The sequence below is a fragment of the Felis catus genome, chromosome C2, assembly GCF_018350175.1.
Source record: "Felis catus isolate Fca126 chromosome C2, F.catus_Fca126_mat1.0, whole genome shotgun sequence".
NCBI lineage: Eukaryota > Metazoa > Chordata > Mammalia > Carnivora > Felidae > Felis > Felis catus.
The window spans coordinates 69,356,704-69,381,066 of NC_058376.1; the positions used below are offsets into that span (position 1 = coordinate 69,356,704).

Genomic DNA, 24,363 nt, shown 5'->3' on the forward strand with positions numbered 1-24,363 from the left:
ACCTTTGCAACAGTTGGTTATTAAAGAAATTATAGGAAGAAAATCTCTGCATCTTTTTTTTTTTTTAATTTTTTTTTTTAACGTTTTATTTATTTTTGAGACAGAGGGAGACAGAGCATGAACGGGGGAGGGGCAGAGAGAGAGGGAGACACAGAATCGGAAACAGGCTCCAGGCTCTGAGCCATCAGCCCAGAGCCCGACGTGGGGCTCGAACTCACGGACCGCGAGATCATGACCTGGATGAAGTCGGACGCTCAACCGACTGTGCCAGCCAGGCGCCCTCTGCATCTTTTTAAAATAGGAAAAATTACCAGTCTATGCTAGGGAGTTAATCATCTTTAGGGGTCTTCTAACCCCTAAAAGTTTATGGCTATAAATTCTCTTTGATTGAATCTTTCCAAGGTCCTTCGGAATCAAGTAGAATGAATACATGCTTGCAAGTAAAAGACTGTTTTGATTCTTTCTTGTACATTTCAAACCCATAGGAAACATGAGGGATCAAAATCTAAACAATAAAATAGGCACAACTCACTTCCTTATTAGCTCAAGACATATTCCTATGGAAAATATCACAAACTCTGTTGATTTTTCTAAATTTAAATGGTGACTAAATAATATGATACTGCTATTTAGCATTACCACCACAGAAATTCATTTTAAAAGTGCTCATATACCTTGCTCTGCTACCAGGGCCTTGAGCTCTCCCAACAAATACTTTATAGTTCTGACTTTTTCAGCACTCTGGTTCACATTTTTTGCTTTCTGCACATCCTTTATTCTTGAATCTTGCACGTGTATGTTTAAATCCTTTCTTTCACTTGGGACTTCTCCAATGTGTTCTTTGGCACATCTATCTTCATTACTGGACAGGAAAGCTGGTGGAAACAGAGTGGGGCTTTGGTGTGTCTGACTGTGCTGACGAGAATGCAATAGATTCATATATGTTTGAAAACATTTTAGTAGGTCTGGTTCCTTAGGAACTTCGTGTTGTGGCAGAATCCCACTGACAAGACCCAGCTGCTGGAATGGTGGAAGAGGTGGCCTGTCACTTTTGGGCAGGCTGCGTGGAACTCCAAGACCAGTACTGAAGGAATTCTGTAGAACGTTTGTACAGTTCATAGAAGCAGTTTTACCTTGTGATGCAAACTGGTTGTCACCATCAGTCTGAACTTCCTAAAGACAGAAAAAAACAAGGTAAGCCTTCAAAAATGTGAGCACTGACTTGTAGGCATTAACTATAATCAACTCAAACCAGAAATATTAGAAAATGACTTCTGCAGAATGGAGTTATAGATTACCAGTGAGGAAGCCAGATTTCCCCTCAGCACAATATTCTAGTTTTTTCAAGCTTATTAATTAGTTCCCCCTGCAATATGGGAACATTATAAAGCCATGACTACAATAAATTGTTTACAAATATCACATATGGTTTAAAGGCATCAAAAATCAGTCCACCTTGGGACTGAAACAAACTTCCACTTTGGGAAATTGCATTGCAAGAAAATAAGCTCAAACATACAAAAAGCTTTTGCACAAACATGTTTACAGAACTGTTATGGTAGTAAAAAGCTATTACTTAAATGTCTAACCATAGGGGAGCAATTACATAGACCACAGTACATCCACTAACTAGAGTATTCATTCACTTATTAAAAATTTACAAAAGGTATATATTAATACAGAAACACGTTCACAGTAAAATGCTAAATTAAAAAAGTAGTATATAAAACTTATAAAATTTAATTATGACCATATTCTTAAAAGAAAGTAAACTTAAATAAAAACCAGAAAACAAAATCAGAGAATTAAGTGATTAGAAAGTGCTCTATCAATATGTTAACAGCAATTGTGCTTAAGTGGTAGGTATGGGTGATTTCTTTTTTCTACTGATCTCTTTCCCTCCCCCTCCCACATTGTCCTTAAGGAATGGGTAAAATATTGCTAGTAAAAAGTAATTTGAATAATTAGTATTTACATCCTAGGGCATTACTACAATCAGTAAATTCAAATTTCTCTCTTAAGGTGACAATTTCTAAAGGCAAATAATTATTTGTAGAATGTATAAAATGTACCCACAGAATGAACCATAGGAGGGCAGGATGGAGGCTGAAGTAACTGGACTGGGGTGGAGGTTGATAAGCCATAATTAGAATGTGGAGTTGCCTGAGACTCTAAAAGGTAAGAGGGGGAAAAGTTATCACATCTCATACTGCTTTTACAAAAAGTAGGAAACTTAATTAGAGTTTATATTCATGCATTTTAAAACATCATTCATACTAACCAGAACCAGACATGGTATGGTAGGGTATAGCAGGAATTCCATCAGGGTTGTTCTTTGAAGCCAAGTTATTCATCAGTGACATTTGGGTCTGCACATGCTCACAGAGGGCTTGGTATATTATCGGTGAATACATTCTATAATGATCTTGAAATGACCAATTCTGTGGTATATCTGATGAGTCTCTCTCACTTCCAGCAGAAGTTTCATTAGGTACATATTTCTTATTATCTGAAGATACTAATGTGGAAGAAGGAAAAAAAAATTCTTGAAATAGGATTCTTCAAAAACTTTTATCATAAAATACAAGGGAAGAAAAAGACTCTCAGAAATAGCTCAATTCACCATATACTTTATAGAAGGGCTTTACCACTATCACCCCCTAAAGAAAATCACCTCAAATTCTCTTTTAAAAGTAGTTAATGAATTGTGTAAGCTCTCCAGTCAAAAATTATCTACACTACATCTTTAAAGTCTCTATTAAATGGTATTTGTGAAATCTCTCCTTCAATTGTAAGACCCCTCTTTAAGGGTGTTATTTTAAAAATCCAGTAAAACTCTTTCACCTTGCTCCTTGTCCAGCTCATGCTCTCAGGGGAAAACGGAATAGGAGAGACAGAATAGTCTGTAAAAATTTGAATGCTTGGATCATTTTTTTAAAAAATCAGAGCTCCAAGACCAAGAATAAAAGTGTACTTAATCTAGACAATGGGCCCTCAAAGAAAATCTTAACCTGGCATTTAAAGTTTCCAACTTTTCCCACCAACTTTTTCCAACTCAAATTTTCATTCCAGTCAAGTCAATTTAGACACCCAAAAAGCTTCTCTCACCTTCCTATAACATTACTTGTGATGAACCATTCTTCCAACTCAATTTTACCCATGCACCAAGGCTCATCTGAAGGCTTCCCTCTTCCATGAAGCCTTTTCCAATCATTCTACTCCAATGACCGCTCTTCACCATCCCAGAGCACATAGTGTCTATATGAGTTATATGTCACCTGCACGTTACACTATATTGCTTATCTTTCATTCTCTTGTCTATCTGACTAAACTGTAAGCTTCTTTAGGCAGGGCTGTATCTTGTGCTTCATTATTTGCCCCCATAGAGTCTCATTATTAGTCTACCTACAAAGTAGTACAAGGGAGAAACCTGGAATTAATAAACTAATACATGAAAAGCAATGTTTTCTACATAGCACTACGCTAGAGATCTAGAGAGAAAAGTATCAAGATCTATTTCCCTAATGAGATCCCCTTCACAAACTTATTTCTACAAGATTATTAATAGAAATGAGAGTGTTCTTGGTAGATCATTGGTTATCAGGGTGCAAAATAAATTCAGAAAATATCTAGCTTTTGGTAGTAGCTAAAAATATATTCTAGATACAGCAAATGTATTCCCAGGTGTGAGTGTTCATGGTTACCAAAAGATCTGTACAAGGATATTCACAACAGCTTTATTTGCAGTAGCCAAAAATGTTAACATCCAAATAGCCGTGAATAGTAGAAATGGATAAACTGTGGTATACTCATACAATGGAACACTATGCAGCAATGGAAAAGAACAAATTACTCATTTTTCAACTGCCTCTATGAATCTGACAGACATGATGTATGAAAGATGTCAGACACAGACTACATAGTATATAAGTATATTTATATGAAGTTCAAATATAGGCAAAATTCTCCAATGTAGAATAGGTAAAATTCTCCAGTGCAGATAGAAGTCAGAAAACTAGTTACTTAAGGATGAGGGTAGGTGGTGAGGATGATGATGGGGCAGAAGCATGGTAGGGTGCTAAAAATGTTCTGTATCTTCATCTGGGTGGAAGCTACATGAGTGTATACATACGCAAAAAATTGTCAATTTGTGCAACTGATTTATGCAAGTTACTCATTGTTTATTTATTTATTTATTTTTTTAACGTTTATTTATTTTTTGAGACAGAGAGAGACAGAGCATGAACGGGGGAGGGGCAGAGAGAGAGGGAGACACAGAATCGGACACAGGCTCCAGGCTCCGAGCCATCAGCCCAGAACCTGACGCGGGGCTCGAACTCACGGACTGCGAGATCGTGACCTGGCTGAAGTCGGACGCTTAACCGACTGCGCCACCCAGGCGCCCCAATTACTCATTGTTTAAAAAGTGAAGTTTTAAAAAATGGTATGGAATTCTCCAAATATACATAGCTTACTAAAAATAAAAACATTGCCAAAGCATATAAATTACATGTAAAAGCAAAAAGTTAAAGGCAGATTAACAATATAACCAATGAAGATTGAAAAAAATCTAAAGAAAAAAACTACTAAATTATCATTTGACTATGAAAATGGATGAGATAGTAGATGCTTCTATTTAGACTTGGGGTATGCTTCCTTTTGAGATGATCTATTCCTGTGAACATATTTCCCAGACTTGAGTACAAGTTCTAACAGTTACTAGCTGAGTAACTTTTGGCAAATTACTTAACCTCTCTTGGCCTCTTCTTCCTCATCATAAAAATGATAATAATAAAAGTATCACCTACTTCTAGCACACAGTAAGAACTTAATGTTAGAGCTATTACCAAATTGCTACAAAGTCTTAACTCAGACAAGTAAATATTTCATATTCACAAATATTCCCATCCGATATCAACACTATACCTCTAAACATGTGCCCTCTGAGGTGATTAAAACGAAAAAAAAGTTATTCTTCATTATCTGAATAGATGAGCAACAAACTGGTTAATGAACATTTCTGCAAAAAAATTATTTCTTATTGGAAATACAATTTTATAATAAATCAAGTGGAAAAGTATCTCTAAAATATTTTTAGCTTTGAAACCTAAAATGGTGGAGGATGAGATCACAGGCAGCCCATGGCCATCCTGCACACTGGTCTTCCTTTCCTCCTGATTCCTGGTCTCTCTTCTGCACTTGAATTTTCTTTGGTCCCATAAGACAGAATTGCCTGGTTTGATGAATTCTAGATTTTACAGTTAGGGGTCCCAAGCATTGGCTCTCATTCACCTTCTTTTCAAGGAGTAGTTTTCACAATCTCTGATAAAGCTGAGCTACACTATTATGCCTCTGCATCTGCTAGAAGATGTCATCATCCAACATAAATTAATAAACTTCAAACATATCTCTTAAAAAATCAAAGCCTTAGAATTAAAATGACTCAATTTATTCCTTTATTAACTTAGTCTATACAAAACTCTACTGATAATGCTACAGATTTGTATTTAAGAGGCAAATCTTAAAGCAAATTATTCAAGACAAGGTAAAAACCATAAATTCATATAAAAGATTGCATTTAGGGGCACCTGGGTGGCTCTGTTGGTTAAGTGGTCAACTTTTGATTTCAGCTCAAGTCATGATATCATGGTTTGTGAGTTTAAGCCCCCTTTGGGCTCCTTGCTGACAATGTGGATCCGGCTTGGGATACTCTCTCTTTCCCTCTCTCTCTGCCCCTCCCCTGACCCACCCCCCCAAAAAAATAAACTTAAAAATTTTTAAATAAATAAATAAAAGACTGCAATTAAATTACTACTAATTTTAAAATAAAAAAAAAAAAAAAACAGCCAAACCACCACCAACAAAATGAGCCTGTTAATACACAAACACAAATAAGATATATTTTCTTGCTCTTGTTCATTACACCAAACCACCCTACATGAAAATGTTACCTAACACATTAGGATGATGATATGTCTAATTGGTGTCAGTTGATAACTAGAACTCATGAAAGGAATGTACTCATTATTCAGTCCACAAAACTTCTTTAGTTCTTGAATCCTAGCTTCTATACAAGCACTACTGCTTGGATGTACAAGTATTGTCCAGTGGTAAGATACTTTCTGCCACTCATATAGAACAAATAACCACTACAGATAAGAGCTGCTGGATGCCTATTATATTTTGAAATATGTAAAAGAACACCTAGCCTTGAAGGGGGCAATCAATGCTCTCCCTGTAGCAGTTTATTTCCCCAAGGTGAGGGCAGCAATAGATGTATGTTACTGAAAGCATAGCCATGTGCCCATAGCATTCAACAGCTATCAAATGTAAAAAGTTGCTTATTAAAAAAATGTTTTTTCTTTAAATGTCAGGAGCACTCTCAAGAAGCTCCATGCATTTCTGGAACTGCCTTTCTGCCTCCTTACTCCCAGTCTGCATAAGGTGGGTGAGCTTGACCCCACAGACACTCAATGATCAGGCAGGTTCCAGACAGAAAATACATAAGATCGCACCCCAGGAGACGGTTAACATAAAATAGTAAGATAATGTATCTTAAAACTGAAATAATACATAAGATACTAGTTAACATGCTGTAATAAATTCCTTAAAATTCTAGAGTCTGAGGATCTAGAAAGCCAGGTTTCTCTCATCTGCTCCTCCAAATCCATCCTCTACTTGTCTCCACACTGCTCTTCCTGGGATGCTAATCCATATGGATTACACTGTTAAGAGACAGTCCTCATGGGCCTCTTGTGCTCCTACGTGTCTTGCTCAGTATACTAAGAAAGTAAGGCCTTGACCTAAGCTCTTTATCTGGGCCATTTCTCAGGGTTGTGTTTGTAGTGAATAACCTCAAAGGATAAGGTAATGTTTCCCTGAGACAAGTGCTCACTACCAACACAATGGATTTCCCAAGCTCAGTGTTCCTCAGCTGAAAGAAACCTACAGGATGAGCAGCATCCATCTGGGTCCATCACATTACCCCCACAGGAATTGGGAGTGAGGGGGAAATACGCTAACATACATGTTGCTTACTTTATTTACTGTGTGAGTAACAAAGTCCTTTGTTTCTGACCCAGGAATCTTGTGTCTCCTGCCAGCATCCATGACACAGTAAGGCTAACTTATTAGCCTGTAAGAATAAAAATCAAGTCCCAGACTTGATATACATCAAAACGGGTCCAATTGGGTCTGACCCACTGGGAGTCTTGCAAGTACCAAAGAAAGAAGAAGCATGAAGTCAGAGTATTTATTCCCAAACCCCTCTCTTTGAAGAAACTTGGGTCAGCTTTGTTCCTTAAATGAAGCTCATCGCTCTTCTCATGGCAGTCTACTCTAAATAACAGTTCTCCCTAGCCTCATCTCTTAAGGCCTCTGCTGCTGCTGCTTGCACTGGGCTAGCATAATCCCTTGTGGTTTCCCTATACCCCACTCACTCCTTTGTAATGAGTTCCTCTGTAAATAAACCCTCCTTGAATTATCTTAGAGTGTTGCCATCTCTTTTCTGTTGCAACTCTGACTAGTAAGCAGTTAAGCTGGGATCCAGAAAGTTGCTACCATGGCACCATTGTCAGCCACATACATTCCAAATGAGAGTTCCCTAAAGAGGAATGCCCTGGACAAGAAATAGCCTGCCTTGAGAAAAAAAAGAGGAGATTAGAGGAATGAGCAATTGGTGCTACCATTCCTTTATTTGTCCATTGGGCCCCAGTAAATAGACCTTGGCTTTAAGAATTTGGACCAGGGGTTAGCACACTTTTCCTTAAAAGGCTGGAGAATAAATATTTCAGGCTTAGCAGACCAGATGGTCTCTGTCACAACACTCAACTCTATTGTTGCAGCACAAAAGTAGTCATAGAAAATACATAAATGAACTAGCATGGCTGCACTCCAATAAACCTTTATTTACAAAATAAATAACAAAACATTACTTATAAATAAACCAGGCTATACTATGCTTGTCCCTAGTTTAGATCAGTGTTGCCCAATAGAAATATAATGTAAACCATGTATGCAATTAAAAATTTTCCAGTAGCTATATTAAAAAAGTAAAAATAGGTAAAATTTCAACATTTTATTTAAATCAATATATCCGAAACATTAACATTTCAACACGTAATTAATGTAAAATTTTTAGATATTTTTGTATTAAATCTTTTAAACCTAGTGTGTACTTTACACAAAGCACATCTCAACTTGGATGCAAAATTTTCATCAGAAATATCTGATCTGAATTTAGATTTAATAAAATTGATAGTTGAAAAAGTAGATTCATATATCCAAGTTATTCCAAACGTGCTTAAAAGTTTTCTAATAACTGGGTCAAGTATCTGTTTTCAAATTTAAGTTAATTAAAGTAAATAACATTTGCAATTCAGCTCCTTGGTTGTACTAGCCATACTTCAAGTGCTCAATGGCCACATGCACCTAAATACCTTCTTGAACAGTGCAAGTAAAGATAATATGAAGCTAAAAATGACTACCCTCCAAGATGGATTAGTAAGTTGTTCAGTTCTCTGCCTTATTCTCCAACTCATGACATTCTGAACATCAACCTCTACTCCTATAAATGCTCTACTCTCATTTTCTCAGCCTGTTTGCCTGGATCCAGATCTCTTAATATTCAGGGCTGTTGCTGTGGATAACTTTCTAGACTTTACCTCTTGCCTAAGCTGATTCTAATCATGCACTGCTACGCTGATATATTTGGCCTGCCTGAACCACAGAACTAGCTAGTCTCATTCTTGTCTATCTGAATTCCCATTGTGGATATTTTCATCTCCATTTTGGGCTATCTTGTTCTACAGGCCTCCAGGGGGCAACATAATCAAAACTTGTTTGTTCTAAACTGTTTGCTGGATTATTACACTTTATAAAGTCAGCAAAGTTAACAGGGAGGATGTAAAATATTCTTGGCTACATTCACCATCAAGCAGTGGAAGGCTGTCTTTCCTTACTTACCTACCCAACTTGGAATTTTACCTTCTTAGGTACCATGTATTCTAACTGTGCAGCTCAACAAGTTGAGTTGCTAAACCTACTTAGAATATATACACATAAAATGATTTTAAATCAATTAGTATCTGTAAGTATGCACATGAAACAAAACCAATTTGTGGTTATCTATAGAAAGAAGTGGTAAGGAGAACAAAGATAACTCTATATACCTCCCAAATGTCATTCTGAGTTTGAACCTTTTCTTCTACAAAACCCAGTCAGTCACTTTTTCTACTTTTCTTCTTGGGAAAGTGATAGTAAACAAAGCAACTACCCAGTAATTAGAAGCTGAATAGAGAAAGAGAAGCATAAGCACACACATACACCTTAATAACCATATATTATTAAAATGAAAGACCAACTGCATAATCCCAATAGTTTATCAAAACCCTCAAATTAAAGATTATATATATATTAAAGATTTTATTTATTCTTTAAGTAACCTCTGTATCCAACATGGGGGTCAAACACTCAACCCCACGATCAAGAGTCTCATATTCCACTGACGGAGCCAGCCAGGTACCCCAAAGCTTATATTTAAACAAAAAAAGGGGCACCTGGGTGGTTCAGTCAGTTAAGTATCTGATTCTTGATTTGGGCTTGGGTCATAATCTCAGTTTGTGGGATCAAGTCCTGAGTTGGGCTCTGCACTGAAAGTGTGGAGCCTGCTTGGGATTCTCTCCTTCTGCCCCTCCCCGACTTGTGTGCGCTCATGTGCACGTTCTCTGTCTCAAAATAAATAAATAAACATCAAAAACAAAAACAAAAAAGAGAAAATACTTACAAATTTCTTTCCGGACTCCTGAAGGAACATGTTTTTCATGTCCTTTCTTTTTGGATCCAAATCTTTTGCCTTCTAAAGATCTGGGATTATATCTATTTTCTGAATATGCTATTTCTGAACCTATTAATAATTAAAACAAAACTTCATTTGTATTAAGAGAATTATTAATTTAGAAAAGGTGGTTAGCAAAGGGCATTTAAAAAATTTAAAAACCTGAATCTTCATTTCTTAAAATGTCCCGCAGCAAAGAAGCACAGCCATCAAGCCCTTGCACAGTTTCAGTCTGTAAGGAGAAACTCATTTAGAAATTCATATATAAAATTTTAGCACAGAAAACAACAAGTTATATAGTTTTACAAAAATTTTTAGAAGCAATTTCTTATTAGTAGAAAACATGTTTTAAAGCAAAAAGCCTTCATATGTCCTTAAGGCAATTAATACTTAACCTCTGCACTTTTATTCCTACTTTTTAGCTTTTACCTGAATAAATAAGATACTGCGTATTGTAGGGGCATCTGGGTGACTCAGTCAGTCAATCCTCTGACTCTTGATTTTGGCTCAGGTCACGAACTCATAGTTGGTGAGATGGAGCCCCACATCAGGCTCTACACTGATAGCACAGAGTCTCCTTGAGATTCTCTCTTTCCCCTCTCTCTCTGTCCCTCTCCCACTCTTGCTCTTTCTCTTCCTCCCTCAAAAATAAATAAACATTTTAAAAAAGATAGTATATATTTTATCTATTCAGTTTAATCTTACCTGACTTTCTGAGTCAGAATGGATAGGATAGCCAGAATCTGCATTAAAACGTGATATCTTTCTTAAATGTGTCCTAGAAAACAAGTTCATTAATATTTTCACATACTGCAAAATTTGTTTCTAAAATATAAGTAGTCATTTTCTTCCCAGTAAAGGTTGAATAAGGAAGCTTGTCCATAAGATGGGATTTATATAAGATTTTCTAATGATTATAAAGATTATTAAACACTAAGATGATCAACATGGGTAGATATGGAAGGTTCCTCCCCAGAGTCTGTGAAGGTAGATACCTATCTAGTTTTCTGGGATAGGCAAAATTTAGTCCAGCCCAAAGACTCAAGAAAAACTCTCTTGACATTTTCTCAAGTGGTGAACTTCTTTAAGTACTTACCCTTTCTTTCCATTTGTTAATTTAGCAGGCCCAGTGTGTTTCACTGAAGATATCACCTATGGTATAATGCATTAAATTATAGTAAATATACACATATTTTTCTATTATATTCTCAGTAGGTTGTCTCGACAAAACCTGAAATGTTGTTTCCTTTCTTTTTGTGATAAAAATATAACATGAAATTTGCCAGTGTAGCCACTTTTTATTGCACAGTTCTGTGGCATTAAATATATTCAGTGACATTAAATATATTCACACTGCTGTACCTAACATCCATCTCCAGAACCTTCTCATCTTGCCAAAATGAAATTCTGTATCCATTACACATTAACTTCCCATCCACTCCTTCCCTCAGCGCCTGGCAACCACGCTTCTACTTAGAGTCTCTATGAATCTGACTACTCTAGGAAGCTCATATAAGTGGAATCATACAGTGTTTGTCCTTTTGTGACTGGCTTATTTCACTTAATCTAATGTCTTGTAGTAAGTGTCAAAATTCCCTTCCTTTTTAAGGATGAATAATATTCCATTTGATGTATATATGTTATTAATTTTTTAAAGGTGATATATCATACAAATCCACAATTACAATTGAAATCAATTGAAATCAATAAATTATTTGTTCTAAGTAAAATGTCAAGCAAACAAGACATATTTGTTCCTGAAGTTTAAGCTGAAAATAAGGTTGAGATACTATTTTAACCAGAGGTACCTACTACAGTAAATTTGGACTAAACTCAATCTCTGAACATGTTCTATATTCCCCAGTCTTCAAAACATGTAAGTTAAAGATAGAGCGCAGAGTTCATAACTCTGATTCTACTTATCCTTATTTATGTATGTATGTATGTATGTATGTATGTATGTATTTAGAAAATTTATTGTCAAGTTGGCTACCATACAGAGTATACAGTGTGCTCTTGGTTTTGGGGGTAGATTCCCGTGATTCATTGCTTATATACAATACCCAGTGCTCATCCCAACAAGTGCCCTCCTCAATGCCCATCATCCATTTTCCCTTCTCTCCCACCCCCACCCCCACATCAACCTTCAGTTTGTTCTCTGTATTTAAGAGTCTCTTATGTTTGCCTCCCTCCCTCTCTGTTTATAACTATTTTTTCCCCTTCCCTTCCCCCATGGTCTTCAGTTAAGTTTCTCAAGTTGCACCTATGAGTGAAAACATATTATATCTGTCTCTCTCTGACTGACTTATTTCACTTAGCATAATACCCTCCAGTTCCATCCACGTTGCTACAAATGGCAGGATTTCATTCTTTCTCATTGCCAGGTAGTATCCCATTGTATACATAAACCACATCTTCTTTATCCATTCATCAGTTGATGGACATTTAGGCTCTTTCCATAATTCGGCTATTATTGAAAAGCACTGCTATAAACATTGGGGTACATGTGTCCCTATGCATCAGCATTCCTGTATCTTTGGATAAATTCCTAGTAGTGCTATTGCTGGGTTGTAGGGTAGTTCTATTTTTAATTTTTTGAAGAGCCTCCACACTGTTTTCCAGAGCGGCTGCACAAGTTTGCATTCCCACCAACAGTGCAAGAGGGTTTCCATTTCTCCACATTCCCGCCAGCATCTGTAGTCTCCTGAGTTGTTCATTTTAGCCACTCTGACCAGTGTAAGCTGGTATCTCAGTGTGGTTTTGATTTGTATTTCCCTGATGATGAGTGACACTGAGCATCTTTTCATGTGTCTATTGGTCATCTGGATGTCTTCTTCAGAAAAGTGTCTATTCATGTCTTCTGCCCATTTCTTCATTGGGTTATTTGTTTTTTGGGTGTTGAGTTTGGTAAGTTCCATATAGATTTTGGATACTAACCCTTTATCTAATTTGTCATTTGCAAATATCTTTTCTCATTCTGTTGGTTACCTTTTAGTTTTGTTGTTTCCTCTGCAGTGCAGAAGCTTTTTATCTTGATGAGGTCCCAACAAGGGACCTAGGTTTTTCATGCATTTTGAGTTCGTTTTTGTGTATGGTGTAAGAAAGTGGTCTAGTTTCATTCTTCTGTATGTTGCTGTCCAGTTCTCCCAGCACCATTTGCTAAAAAGACTTTTTTCCATTGAATACTCTTTCCTGCTTTGTCAAAAATTAGTTGGCCATACATTTGTGGGTCCAACCCTGGGTTCTCTATTCTATTCCATTGGTGTATGTGTCCATTGGTGTATGGTGCCAATACCATACAGTCTTAATGATTACAGCTTTGTAGTAGAGGCTAACGTGTGGGATTGTGATGCCTTCCACTTTGGTTTTCTTTCTCAATATTATTTTGGCTATTCGGGGTCTTTTGTGGTTCCATACAAATTTTAGGTTTGTTCTAGCTTTGAGAAAAATGCTGGCACAATTTTGATTGGGATTGCATTAAATGTGTAGACTGCTTTGGGTAGTATTGACATTTTAACAATAATTATTCTTCCAACCCATGAGCATGGAATGTTTTTCCATTTCTTTGTGTCTTCTTCAATTTCCTTCATAAGTTTTCTATAGTTTTCAGCATACATATCTTTTACATATTTGATTAGGCTTATTCCTAGGTATTTTATGGTTCTTGGGGCAATTGTAAATGGGATCCATTTCTTGATTTCTCTTTCTGTTGCTTCATTATTGGTGTACAGAAGTGCAACCAATTTCTGTACATTGATTTTGTATCCTGCAACTTTGCTGAATTCATGTATCGGCTCTAGCAGCTTTTTGGTGGTCTTTCAGGTTTTCCATGTAAAGTATCATGTCATCTGTGAAAAGTGAAAGTTTAACTTCTTCTTTGCCAATGTGGATGCCTTTTATTTCATTTTGTTGTTTGACTGCTGAGGCGAGGACTTCCAACAGTGTGTTAAACAATAGTTATCCACATTATTTAGAATGCCTGACAAGACCAGCCCATGGAAACTCTACCATTCTTCTTTACCTACAGCTCATTCCCTCACTTTTTCTTTTCAAACTCATATAACAATATTGTTTTTGAAAAAACAATTTTATTTTAAAAGTAAAATAAGTGGGCTAATTTTTGTGTAGAAGAAAAAAATGCACTTGCTTTAACATGCATCCATGTTATCTTGAAAGTTAGGCAACAAACAGTTCGTTGTGTTTGCCTCTGGGGAGGGAAACTGAGAATCTAGAGGACAGAGCAAGGGAGATTTTCCAAGGTATGCCTCTTTATATCTTAATAACTTATATCAATAAATATAATCTCTATTTAAAATGTAATTTTTAGGGGTGCCTAGGTGGCTCAGTCGGTTAAGCATCTGACTTCAGTTCAGGTCATGATTTCACAGTCGTGAATCTGAGCCACAAGTTGGGCTCTGTGCTGACAGCTCAGAGCCCAGAGACTGCTTCGAATTTTGTGTCTCCCTCTCTCTGCCCTTCCCCAGCTTGCACGCGTGCTTTCTCTCTCAAAAATAAACATTCAAAAAATTTTTAATTAAAATACAATTTTTAAAAGACATAATGGGGTGCCTGGGTGGCTCAGTCGGTTGAACGTCCAACTTCAGCTCAGGTCATAATCTCATGGTCAGTGGATTCAAGCCCTGCATTGGGCTCTGTACTGACAGCTCAGAGCCTGGAGGCTGCTTCAGATTCTGTCTCTCCCCCTCTCTCTGCTCCTCCCCCACTCACGCTCTATTTCTCAAAATTGAATAAATGTTAAAAAAAAAATTTTTTTAAGACATGAGTTAAATTCCCTACTCACCCCCTCATTTCACCCTTCACAAGTAGTCACTGTTGGCAGTTACATTAATGGTTTTTCTTTACATGTTGACATATTTCATCCCAAGATAGCTTTGAGCAGTAACTATCAAACTAATCTGGAGTTGTATGCTGCTGAGAATACATTTTAAAAATTGGGTTAATGGAGTTATATTTCTTCTTGAGATAACTTGGGATATGATAGAGTCATGAAGCCAGTAAAGAGAAACAACCTTATAGGAAATAAGATCCTACATAGTACTGCTCCACTGGTCCCTGCATGACACCTTCAGGGTCCTTCCCTTTTATATATACATATGTTGGTGTCCTGGCCAAAACCGTAATAAAATTCCAAACCATGGTATTCCAATACACTGGACCAAGTCCGAAAACAGCTACCGCAATTATTATCTTTCAAAATTAAAAACAAAAAGTATACAGAGGTAAATGTATGGCATAATTGTAAGATTACACGTGATCTTTCTCCAAAAAACATGCATGAGCTTATATAACAGAAAGTCAGGTAATGAAAATTACCCAGGATAAAAGCACCCTAAAAAAGTAACTATCATATTGGCACATTTTCATCAAAACTCTCTTTTGTAATTTTCATTCTGAAATAACAGTACAAAGAATTTCTATATACACTTGACCCAGATTCCCCAACTGTTGACATTTTACTACATCTGCCATGTTCTCTCAAAATATATGCAAAAACAAAATATATACAATAAAAACTAGAGAAATACTAAGTATTAGTGGTTTTCCTGAACTATCTCAGGCTAAGTTACAGATATGATACCCCTTTATATTAAATATTTACGCCTAAATATTTTCTAAGAACGAGGTCACTTATATAACTATAATTATCAAAATCAGGAAATTAATATTGACACGATATTATAAACTACAGATTTTATTCACATTTTGCCAATTATTCCAATAATGTCCTTTATTAAAAAAAATATTCTGGTCCATACCCAATGCAGGATCATATGTTGCATTTAATTGTCATACCTCATTAGTCTCCTTTAATCTGGAACAGTTCCTTGGATTATCGCTCATTGTCTTCCATAACCTTCACATATTTAAAGAGTACAAGCCACTTACATTGTAGAATGTCCCTCTTGACATTTAGACTTGTCTGATGTTCCCCCATAATTAGATTCAGGTTGTGCATTTTTGGCAGGAATACCACAAAAGGGAAATTTTGTCCTTCTTAATGTAAGTAGGCATATGGTACCAGTTTGTCCCATTACTGGTAATGTAAACTTTGATCATTTAAGATGGCATCTGCCAGGTTTTTCACTGTTAGTATTAAGGTTAGTATTTTTAACATTGTATTAAGTAATTAATGGGGAGATACTTTGAGATTATGCAGACTTCTATTCATCAGATTCACCCAGTAGGTGTAGCATCCCTTGATGATTGCCTTAATCCCAACTGTTTGTGAAATGGTGATTTGTGTAACTTCCATCTTCCTCCTATAGTTATTAGTTGGCATTCAACTGTAGGTAAGCACTTTTCCTTTGTTGTTTGTTAGTATGGATCAGTGATTCCTGTTATGCCATGGGTTATGATCCATCATCATCATTATTTAAAATACTTTGATGCTCCAATTGTCCCAGATTCTATCAGTGGTAGTCTCTTCAAACTAGCTCCTGTATCATTTCAACATGGCCCATTATTTTTTGAGCAATTCCTTACTTTCTGCAACAAGGTGCTCTGGGCTCATCTTTTGTTGTTGTTTTCATTGTAGTAAGAATACATAACACGAAATCTACTTTCTTAAATTTTTAAGTGCACAATACTATACAGGTGATTACTTGTATGATATTGTACAGCAGATCTCTAGAACTTATTTATCTTGTATAACTGAAACTTTATACCAGTTGATAGCAACTCCCCGATTCTCCCTCCCTCCAGACCAGCCCCTGGCATCTACCATTCCGCTCTCTGCTTCTGAGTGTGACTATCTTAGGTCCCTTATGGAAGTGGAATAATGCACTGTCTGTCCTTTTGACTGGCTTATTTCACTTAGCATATCAAGGTTCATCCATGTTGCACATGGCAGGATTTTTAAGGCTGAAAAATATTCTATTGTGTGTATATAGCATATTTTCTTTACCCATTTAACTATCAATAGACATTTAGATTGTTTCCACATCTTGACTAATAATGTGAATAATGCTGCAATGAACAGAGAAGTGCAAATATCTCTTTGAGATCATGTTTTCAATTCTTTTGGAAAAAAAATCTGGAGTAGAACTTCTGGACCATACAAGAGCTCTATTTTTAATTTTTTGAGGAACCGTCATACTGTTTTCCATAGCAGCTGCACCATTTTTCATTTCTGCAAAAAGTGTACAAATATTCCAATTTCTCCACATTCTCACCAATGAGAATAGCCATCTAAAGAGGTGTAAAGTGTTATCTCACCGTGGTTTTGATTTGCATTTCCCTAATGACTAGTAACATTGAGCACCTTTTCATGTGCCTTTTATGTATCTTCTTTGGAGAAATGTCTATTCAGGCCCTTTGCTCATTTTTTAATCAGATTATTTGGTTTGTTGCTATTAGGTTGTAGGAGTTCCTTATATATTTTAGGTGTTAACCCTTTAGTAGGCAGAGGGTTTACAAATCTTTTTTCCTATTCCATAAGTTGCCTTTTCACTCTGTTGTTTCCTTTACTCTGCAGATGCTTTTTATTTTGATGTATCCAGGCTCATCTTATAATTTTCCTGTTCCAGCTGTGGAGTTGACCATTCCTCCTAGAAGTCATGGCTCCTTTTAGCGAATGATATTTAGAAACCAGATCTAGACACTAGATTTTGCTACTGGGTCTTCCAATCTTTTTCCCATATGGATTTTCTTAGTCATAATGACTAGCTAGTTGCAAAAAAGTAAATCTTATGATTTTATTTTTAAATATTTTTCCATATTAACATAACTTCACAAAATTTTTTAATGGTTGTATAATATTTTCTTGAGTGGAAGTAATATAACACATCCTTGGTTTGCTTCTATTTTTCACAATTGAAAAACAAGCCTGAAATAAACATTTCCATGTACAGAAAAAAGCGTTTTCATACTCAGGATTAAAAGCTTATTTATTTGGTGAAAGGCTATAATTCATTTAATAGCTCTTGATACCATTTACAAAAACACTCTCAAAAAGGAGTGCCCCAAACCACAATGCATGAGACCATAATTTTTCTTTATCTCACATTTACTTCTACTGGGTATTATCATTAAACTTTTTTCCTTTGCTATTTGAGAAAAATATATGCATTTCTTACAAGTTGTATCTCCTACTAACAGGTGCAAAGTAAGATTACATTTGTAGAATAATTTAATCCACACCCTATGATTTATCATTTCTGTGAGCTAGGAACCTAAATTACAGAAAGGAGGCTTGTTCAAAGTCATACATCTAATTATAGTATAATGTTTAAAAGAAGGGACTCTGGAACCAACTATGTGGGTCTGAATCCTGCTCCACTGCTAACCAGTTTTGTAACTGTAGGAAAATTATTCGAGGTCTTCATCACTCAATTTCCTCATCTATAAAATGGAGATGATAATAGTATCTACTTCATAAGGCTATTATGAATATTAAATGAATTAGAAGTACTGTGGAAAAACACTTAAGAGTAACATCTACCACACAAGTGCTACCTCAGTGTTAGCTATTCTTTTTTTTTTTTTAATTTTTTAAAATGTTTATTTACTTTTGAGAGAAAGAATGAGAGAGACAGAGGTGTGAGCATGGGAGGGACAGAGAGAGGGAGACATAGAATCTGAAGCAGGCTCCAGGCTCTGAGCAGTCAGCACAGAGCCCGATGCGGGGCTTGAACCCACAGACTGAGAGATCATGACCTAAGCTGAAGTCGGAGGCCCAACTGACTGAGCCACCCAGGCGCCCCATTTTTCTTTTTTTTTAACGTTTATTTATTTTTGAGAGACAGAGAGAGATACAGCATGAGCAGGGGAGGGGCAGAGAGAGAGACACACACAGAATTCGAAGCAGTCTCCAGACTCAGCTGTCAGCACAGAGCCGATGTGGGGCTTGAACTCACAGACCACGAGTTCATGACCTGAGCCAAAGTCGGACACTTAATGACTGAACCACCCAGGCACCCCAGTGTTAGCTATTCTTACCATTAAGATGGTCGTAAACTGTTTTTAAGGGGACCAAATTTTGTTGCACATTTATGCCAAGAGTGAGACAGATGTTTTACCAGGTTCTCTCATGTAATTCTCCCCAATTCTTTGAGGCAGGATTTTATACCTATTTACAACTACTTTATGGCTAAGTGAAAGGAGGCTCAGGGAAGTAGAAAGCACTTTGCTTAATATCACTACCATAGTAATGGCAGAATTGGAATGTGAATCTTGAAGGTGACCATGATTACAAAAACCACGTTTTCCCCCTTGCTGACTGCATGTATTCTGAGTTCATTCAATGTAAGAGAAAGATCTATAAGGGTGAGGATGCTCAGGAAGTACTCATGAAGAAAGTCTGAGCCAGGTATTTTTTTAAAAAGCATTAAGATTAATATTAATGGGGAAGACAGTATCATAGGTGAGTTGATATCAAGTGAGAGAATGAGAGACGTGGATATATTAAAGAGGATAAGATCACTCCAGGTAGTGAGTCTGTGTGAGAAATAGTTGATTCATTACCTATAAATCTACTATATGCTATGTGCTATCCCAGGCCTTGAGGATATAGAGATAAATTGTGCAGTAAGGGAGGTATATAGATTAGGAAGGTCCCTAGTATGAAAAGCAGTTTAATAATGGTCAGCACAAAGCACAAAAGGGGGAAGCAAGGAGCACCCAAACAATGGGAAAGTGAGAGGGGTAGGGAAGGCTCTTGAGTAGCTCCTGAGCTGAGGGAAAAGATAGAAAGTGGAGGTACCAGGAACAGAGGTGCATTCCAGGCAGTACAGAAAGGAAAGTGCAAAGACATGGAAGCATGAGAGGGCATGGGGCATCCAGGACACTGAAGAACATATCAGTGAATAGTGCTGGATACACTTGGAGTGGGGGCGGGTCTGGTAAGGAATGCACTAGGGGAATTAAAAAATAGCTGTGTTGACAGGCCAAAGAACTGAGATTTTACCTTGAAAGAGGATTCGTGTAGATTTTAAAGCAGAAAATAAATCATTTAGTGACAACGAGGGGGTGCTTTTGGAAAGGGTAAGGCTGTCGGTGGGGGCACTAACTGGGAGACTTTAGTTTTTACAAGTAGTTGTAAATACCAGTAATTGTGACGGAAGACCAGCTAATAGCAACACTTGGTGGAAAAGCCAAGAAACTGTATTTGATGCAACAATATACTGAGCGTTGGAGAGGTTAAGTCACCCTACCCACGACGGAGGCTGGCCTCGAACCGGCGCTTCCAAAGCCAACGCTCTGGAAGACTACAATTAAAACAGAACATACATCTATGGACAGTGCGGCTGTGTTAGGATGTTAACATTGGGTGTCCCCCCAACTCCCCTCTCCCAGCATTTTTAACGCCGCCACATTGTCTTTGCCTTTATTTTTTTCAGAGTTTTGCACTTCTCCTGGCCCTTGCCCCCTCAGTCCCTCTATACCCCCATAGTGGACGCCTCAGGTCCGCAGCCCTCACCTGGCCCGATCGAGATCCGGACCTGACCATCTCTCGCAGCCTCAGAAAAGCCCAGACGGAGGGAAGTAAAGCCAAACGATAAAAGAAATTAACCGCCGTGGACTCCCGGATCCCCTTGGCCCGCCCCCCGAGCTTCCGCTTCCGGGAAGGAGCCCGCCGAATGTCGCGCCTCATAGTCTCGTGAGTGCTGCCGGGTCGTCTCCAGTACTCCCAGCGCAGCACCCTGAGCTTGCGCAATAGACCCCTCCCGGTGCATTGCTCGTCACACACTGGCAGAGAAAGTGGGAGAAGTCCACAGAACGCCGCAGGCCGGGCGGGGCGGGGCGGGGCGGGGCGGGGAGGGTCCGGGGTAGTGGGGGCGAGGTTGGCAGGAGGGGGCGGGGTCAGCCGGGAGGGGCGGGGCCGAAAGGAGCCGGGCTCCTGAACGCTTGAAAGAACTTCTGAAGAACCGCTACCCTGAGTGAGCCCAGGGAAGAGGCGACAAGGACTCTCAAGGGCCAGAGGAAGGGACTGAGGGAGAGGACCAACAGGTTTCAAAAAGAATTGGCTCGGCTCGGTGTTTTGTGTGCCATTTTGAATGATTTTGGTTTTGAGAGTCAATAAAAGTCAATCCTTGGTCTGGTTAGCTTTGTGTAATTTTGATTGTAATTTCAGAATTATTCACTGTGGCCCTTGATCTCAGAATGGTGCTCATTAGTTGGGATTTTGTTTTACTTCCATGCATAGTTTGCTCTTCAGTCGAGGTAATTACTGTTAATGAAGAATGACTCCGTATTCTTACATTAGCATGCTTCACGATTTTTAATGGAAATTAGTCTTTGGTGTTTAAGACATTGAGTTTGGGGTTAGTGTTTTAAATCATATGGGGAGAAATTAAATAAGCCAACTAATTACATTTTTTAATAAGAAGGGCTAGATTTTGAAAATCTTAATTACAATGAAGATAAAAACTCAGGGGCGCCTGGGTGGCGCAGTCGGTTAAGCGTCCGACTTCAGCCAGGTCACGATCTCGCGGTCCGTGAGTTCGAGCCCCGCGTCGGGCTCTGGGCTGATGGCTCAGAGCCTGGAGCCTGTTTCAGATTCCGTGTCTCCCTCTCTCTCTGACCCTCCCCCGCTCATGCTCTGTCTCTCTCTGTCCCAAAAATAAATAAACGTTGAAAAAAAATTAAAAAAAAAAAAGAAAAAAGAAAAACTCAGAAACTAAAATCATACTGATTTGGGGAAACTGGGTATTTAATAAATTTAGCTTTGTATTGAATTAGACTTGAAAACCTCTCCCGTCTTCATCCTTCTATAAGTGTTTAACATATTTACTTGAGATTACAGGGTTTTTTCCTTAAGCTGACTTGATTTTTTTAGAAGCTTACATGGATTTTTCTTAATACATGCTTATTTTAGAAAATATAGATAAGAAATAAAAAATCACCCATAATCCCAAAGAGTACCACTGTCAGCAGTTTGGTACATTCCCTTCTAGACTTTTCCCAACTGTGTATATATGTATAAATATATTACAACAATAGGATATGATGCATATTACTGTGAGTGTTTTAATATCTCATCAACATCGCTTCTCAGTAATTTACAATTACAAAATGGCTGCCTGGTGTACCATTTTTCTACTGTTTGGAATTTTATGCTTCTCCCCTCCTTTTTGTTTGTCTGTGTTGTTTTGAGTTTTTCTTTTTTTCTCCCTTTTTAAATTTTTGAGGTAATCGCTTCCAGGGTTTTTTGTTTTTATTTTCTCAAATGTTTTTTTATTATGGCAAAATACACAAATAATAAAATATACCATCTTAACCATCTTTAAGCGCACAATTCAGTGGTACTAAATACATTTAAATATTGTACAACCATCACCACCATCATCTCCAGAACTTTTTTCATCTTGTGAAAGTGAAATTCTATATGCATTAAACAACACCCCATTCTACTCTCCCCAAAAGCCCCTGGAAACCACCATTGTACTTTCTGTCTCTATGATTTTGACTAAGTACCTCATATAAACAAGATTATACAGTATTGATCCTTTTGTAACTGGCTTATTTCACTTATCTTTAAAAGTTTGTCCATGTTATAGCATATATCAAAATTCCATTCCTTTTTAAGGCTAAATAATATTTCATTGTGCGTATATAACACATTTTGTTTAGTTATCTGTTGATGGACACTTGGGTTGCTTCCATATTTTAGCTATCATAAATATTGTTGCTCTGAACATGTGTGTACCAATATCTCTGCTGGACCCTGCTTTCAATTTTGGGGGGTATATATTCAGAATAGCTGGATCATATGGTAATTCTATTTTTAACTTTTGAGGAACTGCTGTACTGTTTTCTATATGGCTGTACCATTTTATATCCCCACCAACAGTGATAAGGGTTCTAATTTCTTCACATTCTCCCCACAACTTGTTTTCCATTTATTTTGTTGTTTATTTTTTGGTTTTGTTAGTAGCCACCCTAATGAGGGTGAGGAGGTATTTCATTGTAATTTTGATTTGCATTTCCATAATGATTAGTAATGTTGAACATCTTTTCTTGTGATTATTGGTTATTTGTGTATCTTCTTTGGACAAATATCTGTTCAAGTCCTTTGCCCATTTTCTCTTATTCTGTGAGTTGCCTTTTTACTCTCTTGATACTGTCTTTTGATGTACAAACTTTATTTTCGTGAAGTTTTCAATTCATCCATTTTTCTTTTGTTGCCTGTGTCTTTAGTGTCATATCCAAGATATCCATGGCAAAGCCAATATCATGAAATTTGCCTTATGTTTTTTCTAAGATTTCTATAGTTTAAAGTCTTATTTGTAGGTCTTTGATCTAGTTTTAGTTAATTTTTGTGTACAGTATCAGCTAAGTGTCCAACTTCATTCTTACATGTAGCTATCCACTTTTCCTGGCATCCTTTGTTCAGAAAATGATGCGTTTTTCATTGAATGGTCTTTTGACAATGTATGTAAGGGGTTATTTCTGGACTATCTTCAATGTTTTATTTATTATTTTTGGGACAGAGAGAGACAGAGCATGAACGGGGGAGGGGCAGAGAGAGAGGGAGACACAGAATCGGAAACAGGCTCCAGGCTCTGAGCCATCAGCCCAGAGCCCGACACGGGGCTCGAACTCACGGACCGAGAGATCATGACCTGGCTGAAGTCGGACGCTTAACCGACTGCGCCACCCAGGCGCCCCATGGACTATCTACTCATTGGTCTGTATATCTGCCATTACCCCTGTACCACACTGTTTTTTTATTTCTGCTAAAACTGTCATTGGGATTATGATAGGGATTAAGCTGTAAATCTCTTTGGGTAATACTGACATCTTAACAATATTAGGTATTTCAATCCCTGAACATAGGATATGTTTGCATTTTTTAAATTTCTTTGAACATAATTTTAAAGTTTTTATTGTACAAGTCTTTTACCTCCTTGATTAAGTTAATTCCTGGATATTTTATTCTTTTTTGAAGACTATTGTAAATGTAATTGTGTTCTTAACTTCCTTTTCAGATTGTTCATTAGTTGTGTATAAGTGCAACCAATTTTTGTGTGTTGACTTTGTATTCTGTTACTTTATTGAATTCATTTATTAGTTCTAACAGTTTTTTGGTAGAAACTTTAGGGTGTTCTACATGTAAGATCACATACTCTGTGGACAAAGATTATTTTACTTCTTCCTTTCCAATCTGAATGTGTTTTATTTCTTTTTCTTGCTCAATTGCTCTGGCTTGAACTTCCAGTACTATGTTGAATAGAAGTGGTGAAAATGGGCATTCTTGTCATGTTCCTGATCTTAGAGGAAAATCTTTCAGTCTTACCATTAAATATGATGTTCACTGTGAGGTTTTCATATATGGCTTTTATTATGTTGAAGTAGTTTCCTTCTATTTCTATTTTGTTGAATGTATTTATCATAAAAGGATGTTGAGTTTTGTCAAATGCTTTTCAGCATCAGTTGAGATGATCATGTGTTTTTCCCCCTCCATTCTATTAATGTGATAAATTATATTGATCATTTTTCATGTGTTGAGCCATCCTTGCATCCCAGGAATAAATCCCACTTGATCATGGTGTATAATACTTTTTTTT

The 24,363-nt window shown here is 37.2% G+C and overlaps 1 protein-coding gene across 4 annotated transcripts in view; it reads right to left on the bottom strand.

The window, feature by feature from the left end:
• Positions 1 to 20,476, bottom strand: part of CCDC14 (coiled-coil domain containing 14) — a 49,544-nt gene extending 29,068 nt beyond the window's left edge. For 2 of the 4 annotated variants that reach the window (XM_006936118.5, XR_002162477.3), the window contains exons 1-8: positions 20,274 to 20,473; positions 10,932 to 10,987; positions 10,541 to 10,613; positions 9,998 to 10,067; positions 9,785 to 9,904; positions 2,282 to 2,518; positions 2,077 to 2,171; positions 675 to 1,173 (exon numbers count right to left, since the gene is read on the bottom strand). In XM_006936118.5, coding sequence (XP_006936180.2) covers positions 675 to 1,173; positions 2,077 to 2,171; positions 2,282 to 2,518; positions 9,785 to 9,904; positions 9,998 to 10,067; positions 10,541 to 10,613; positions 10,932 to 10,987; positions 20,274 to 20,447 — 1,324 coding nt within the window. In that variant the 5' untranslated portion in view covers positions 20,448 to 20,473. Of the gene's footprint in view, positions 1 to 674; positions 1,174 to 2,076; positions 2,172 to 2,281; positions 2,519 to 9,784; positions 9,905 to 9,997; positions 10,068 to 10,540; positions 10,614 to 10,931; positions 10,988 to 20,273 lie in introns of all 4 variants that reach the window. The other 2 variants (XM_011285914.4, XM_045037033.1) reach the window with 2 other exon arrangements.
• Between the last annotated feature and the right edge of the window lie 3,887 nt (positions 20,477 to 24,363).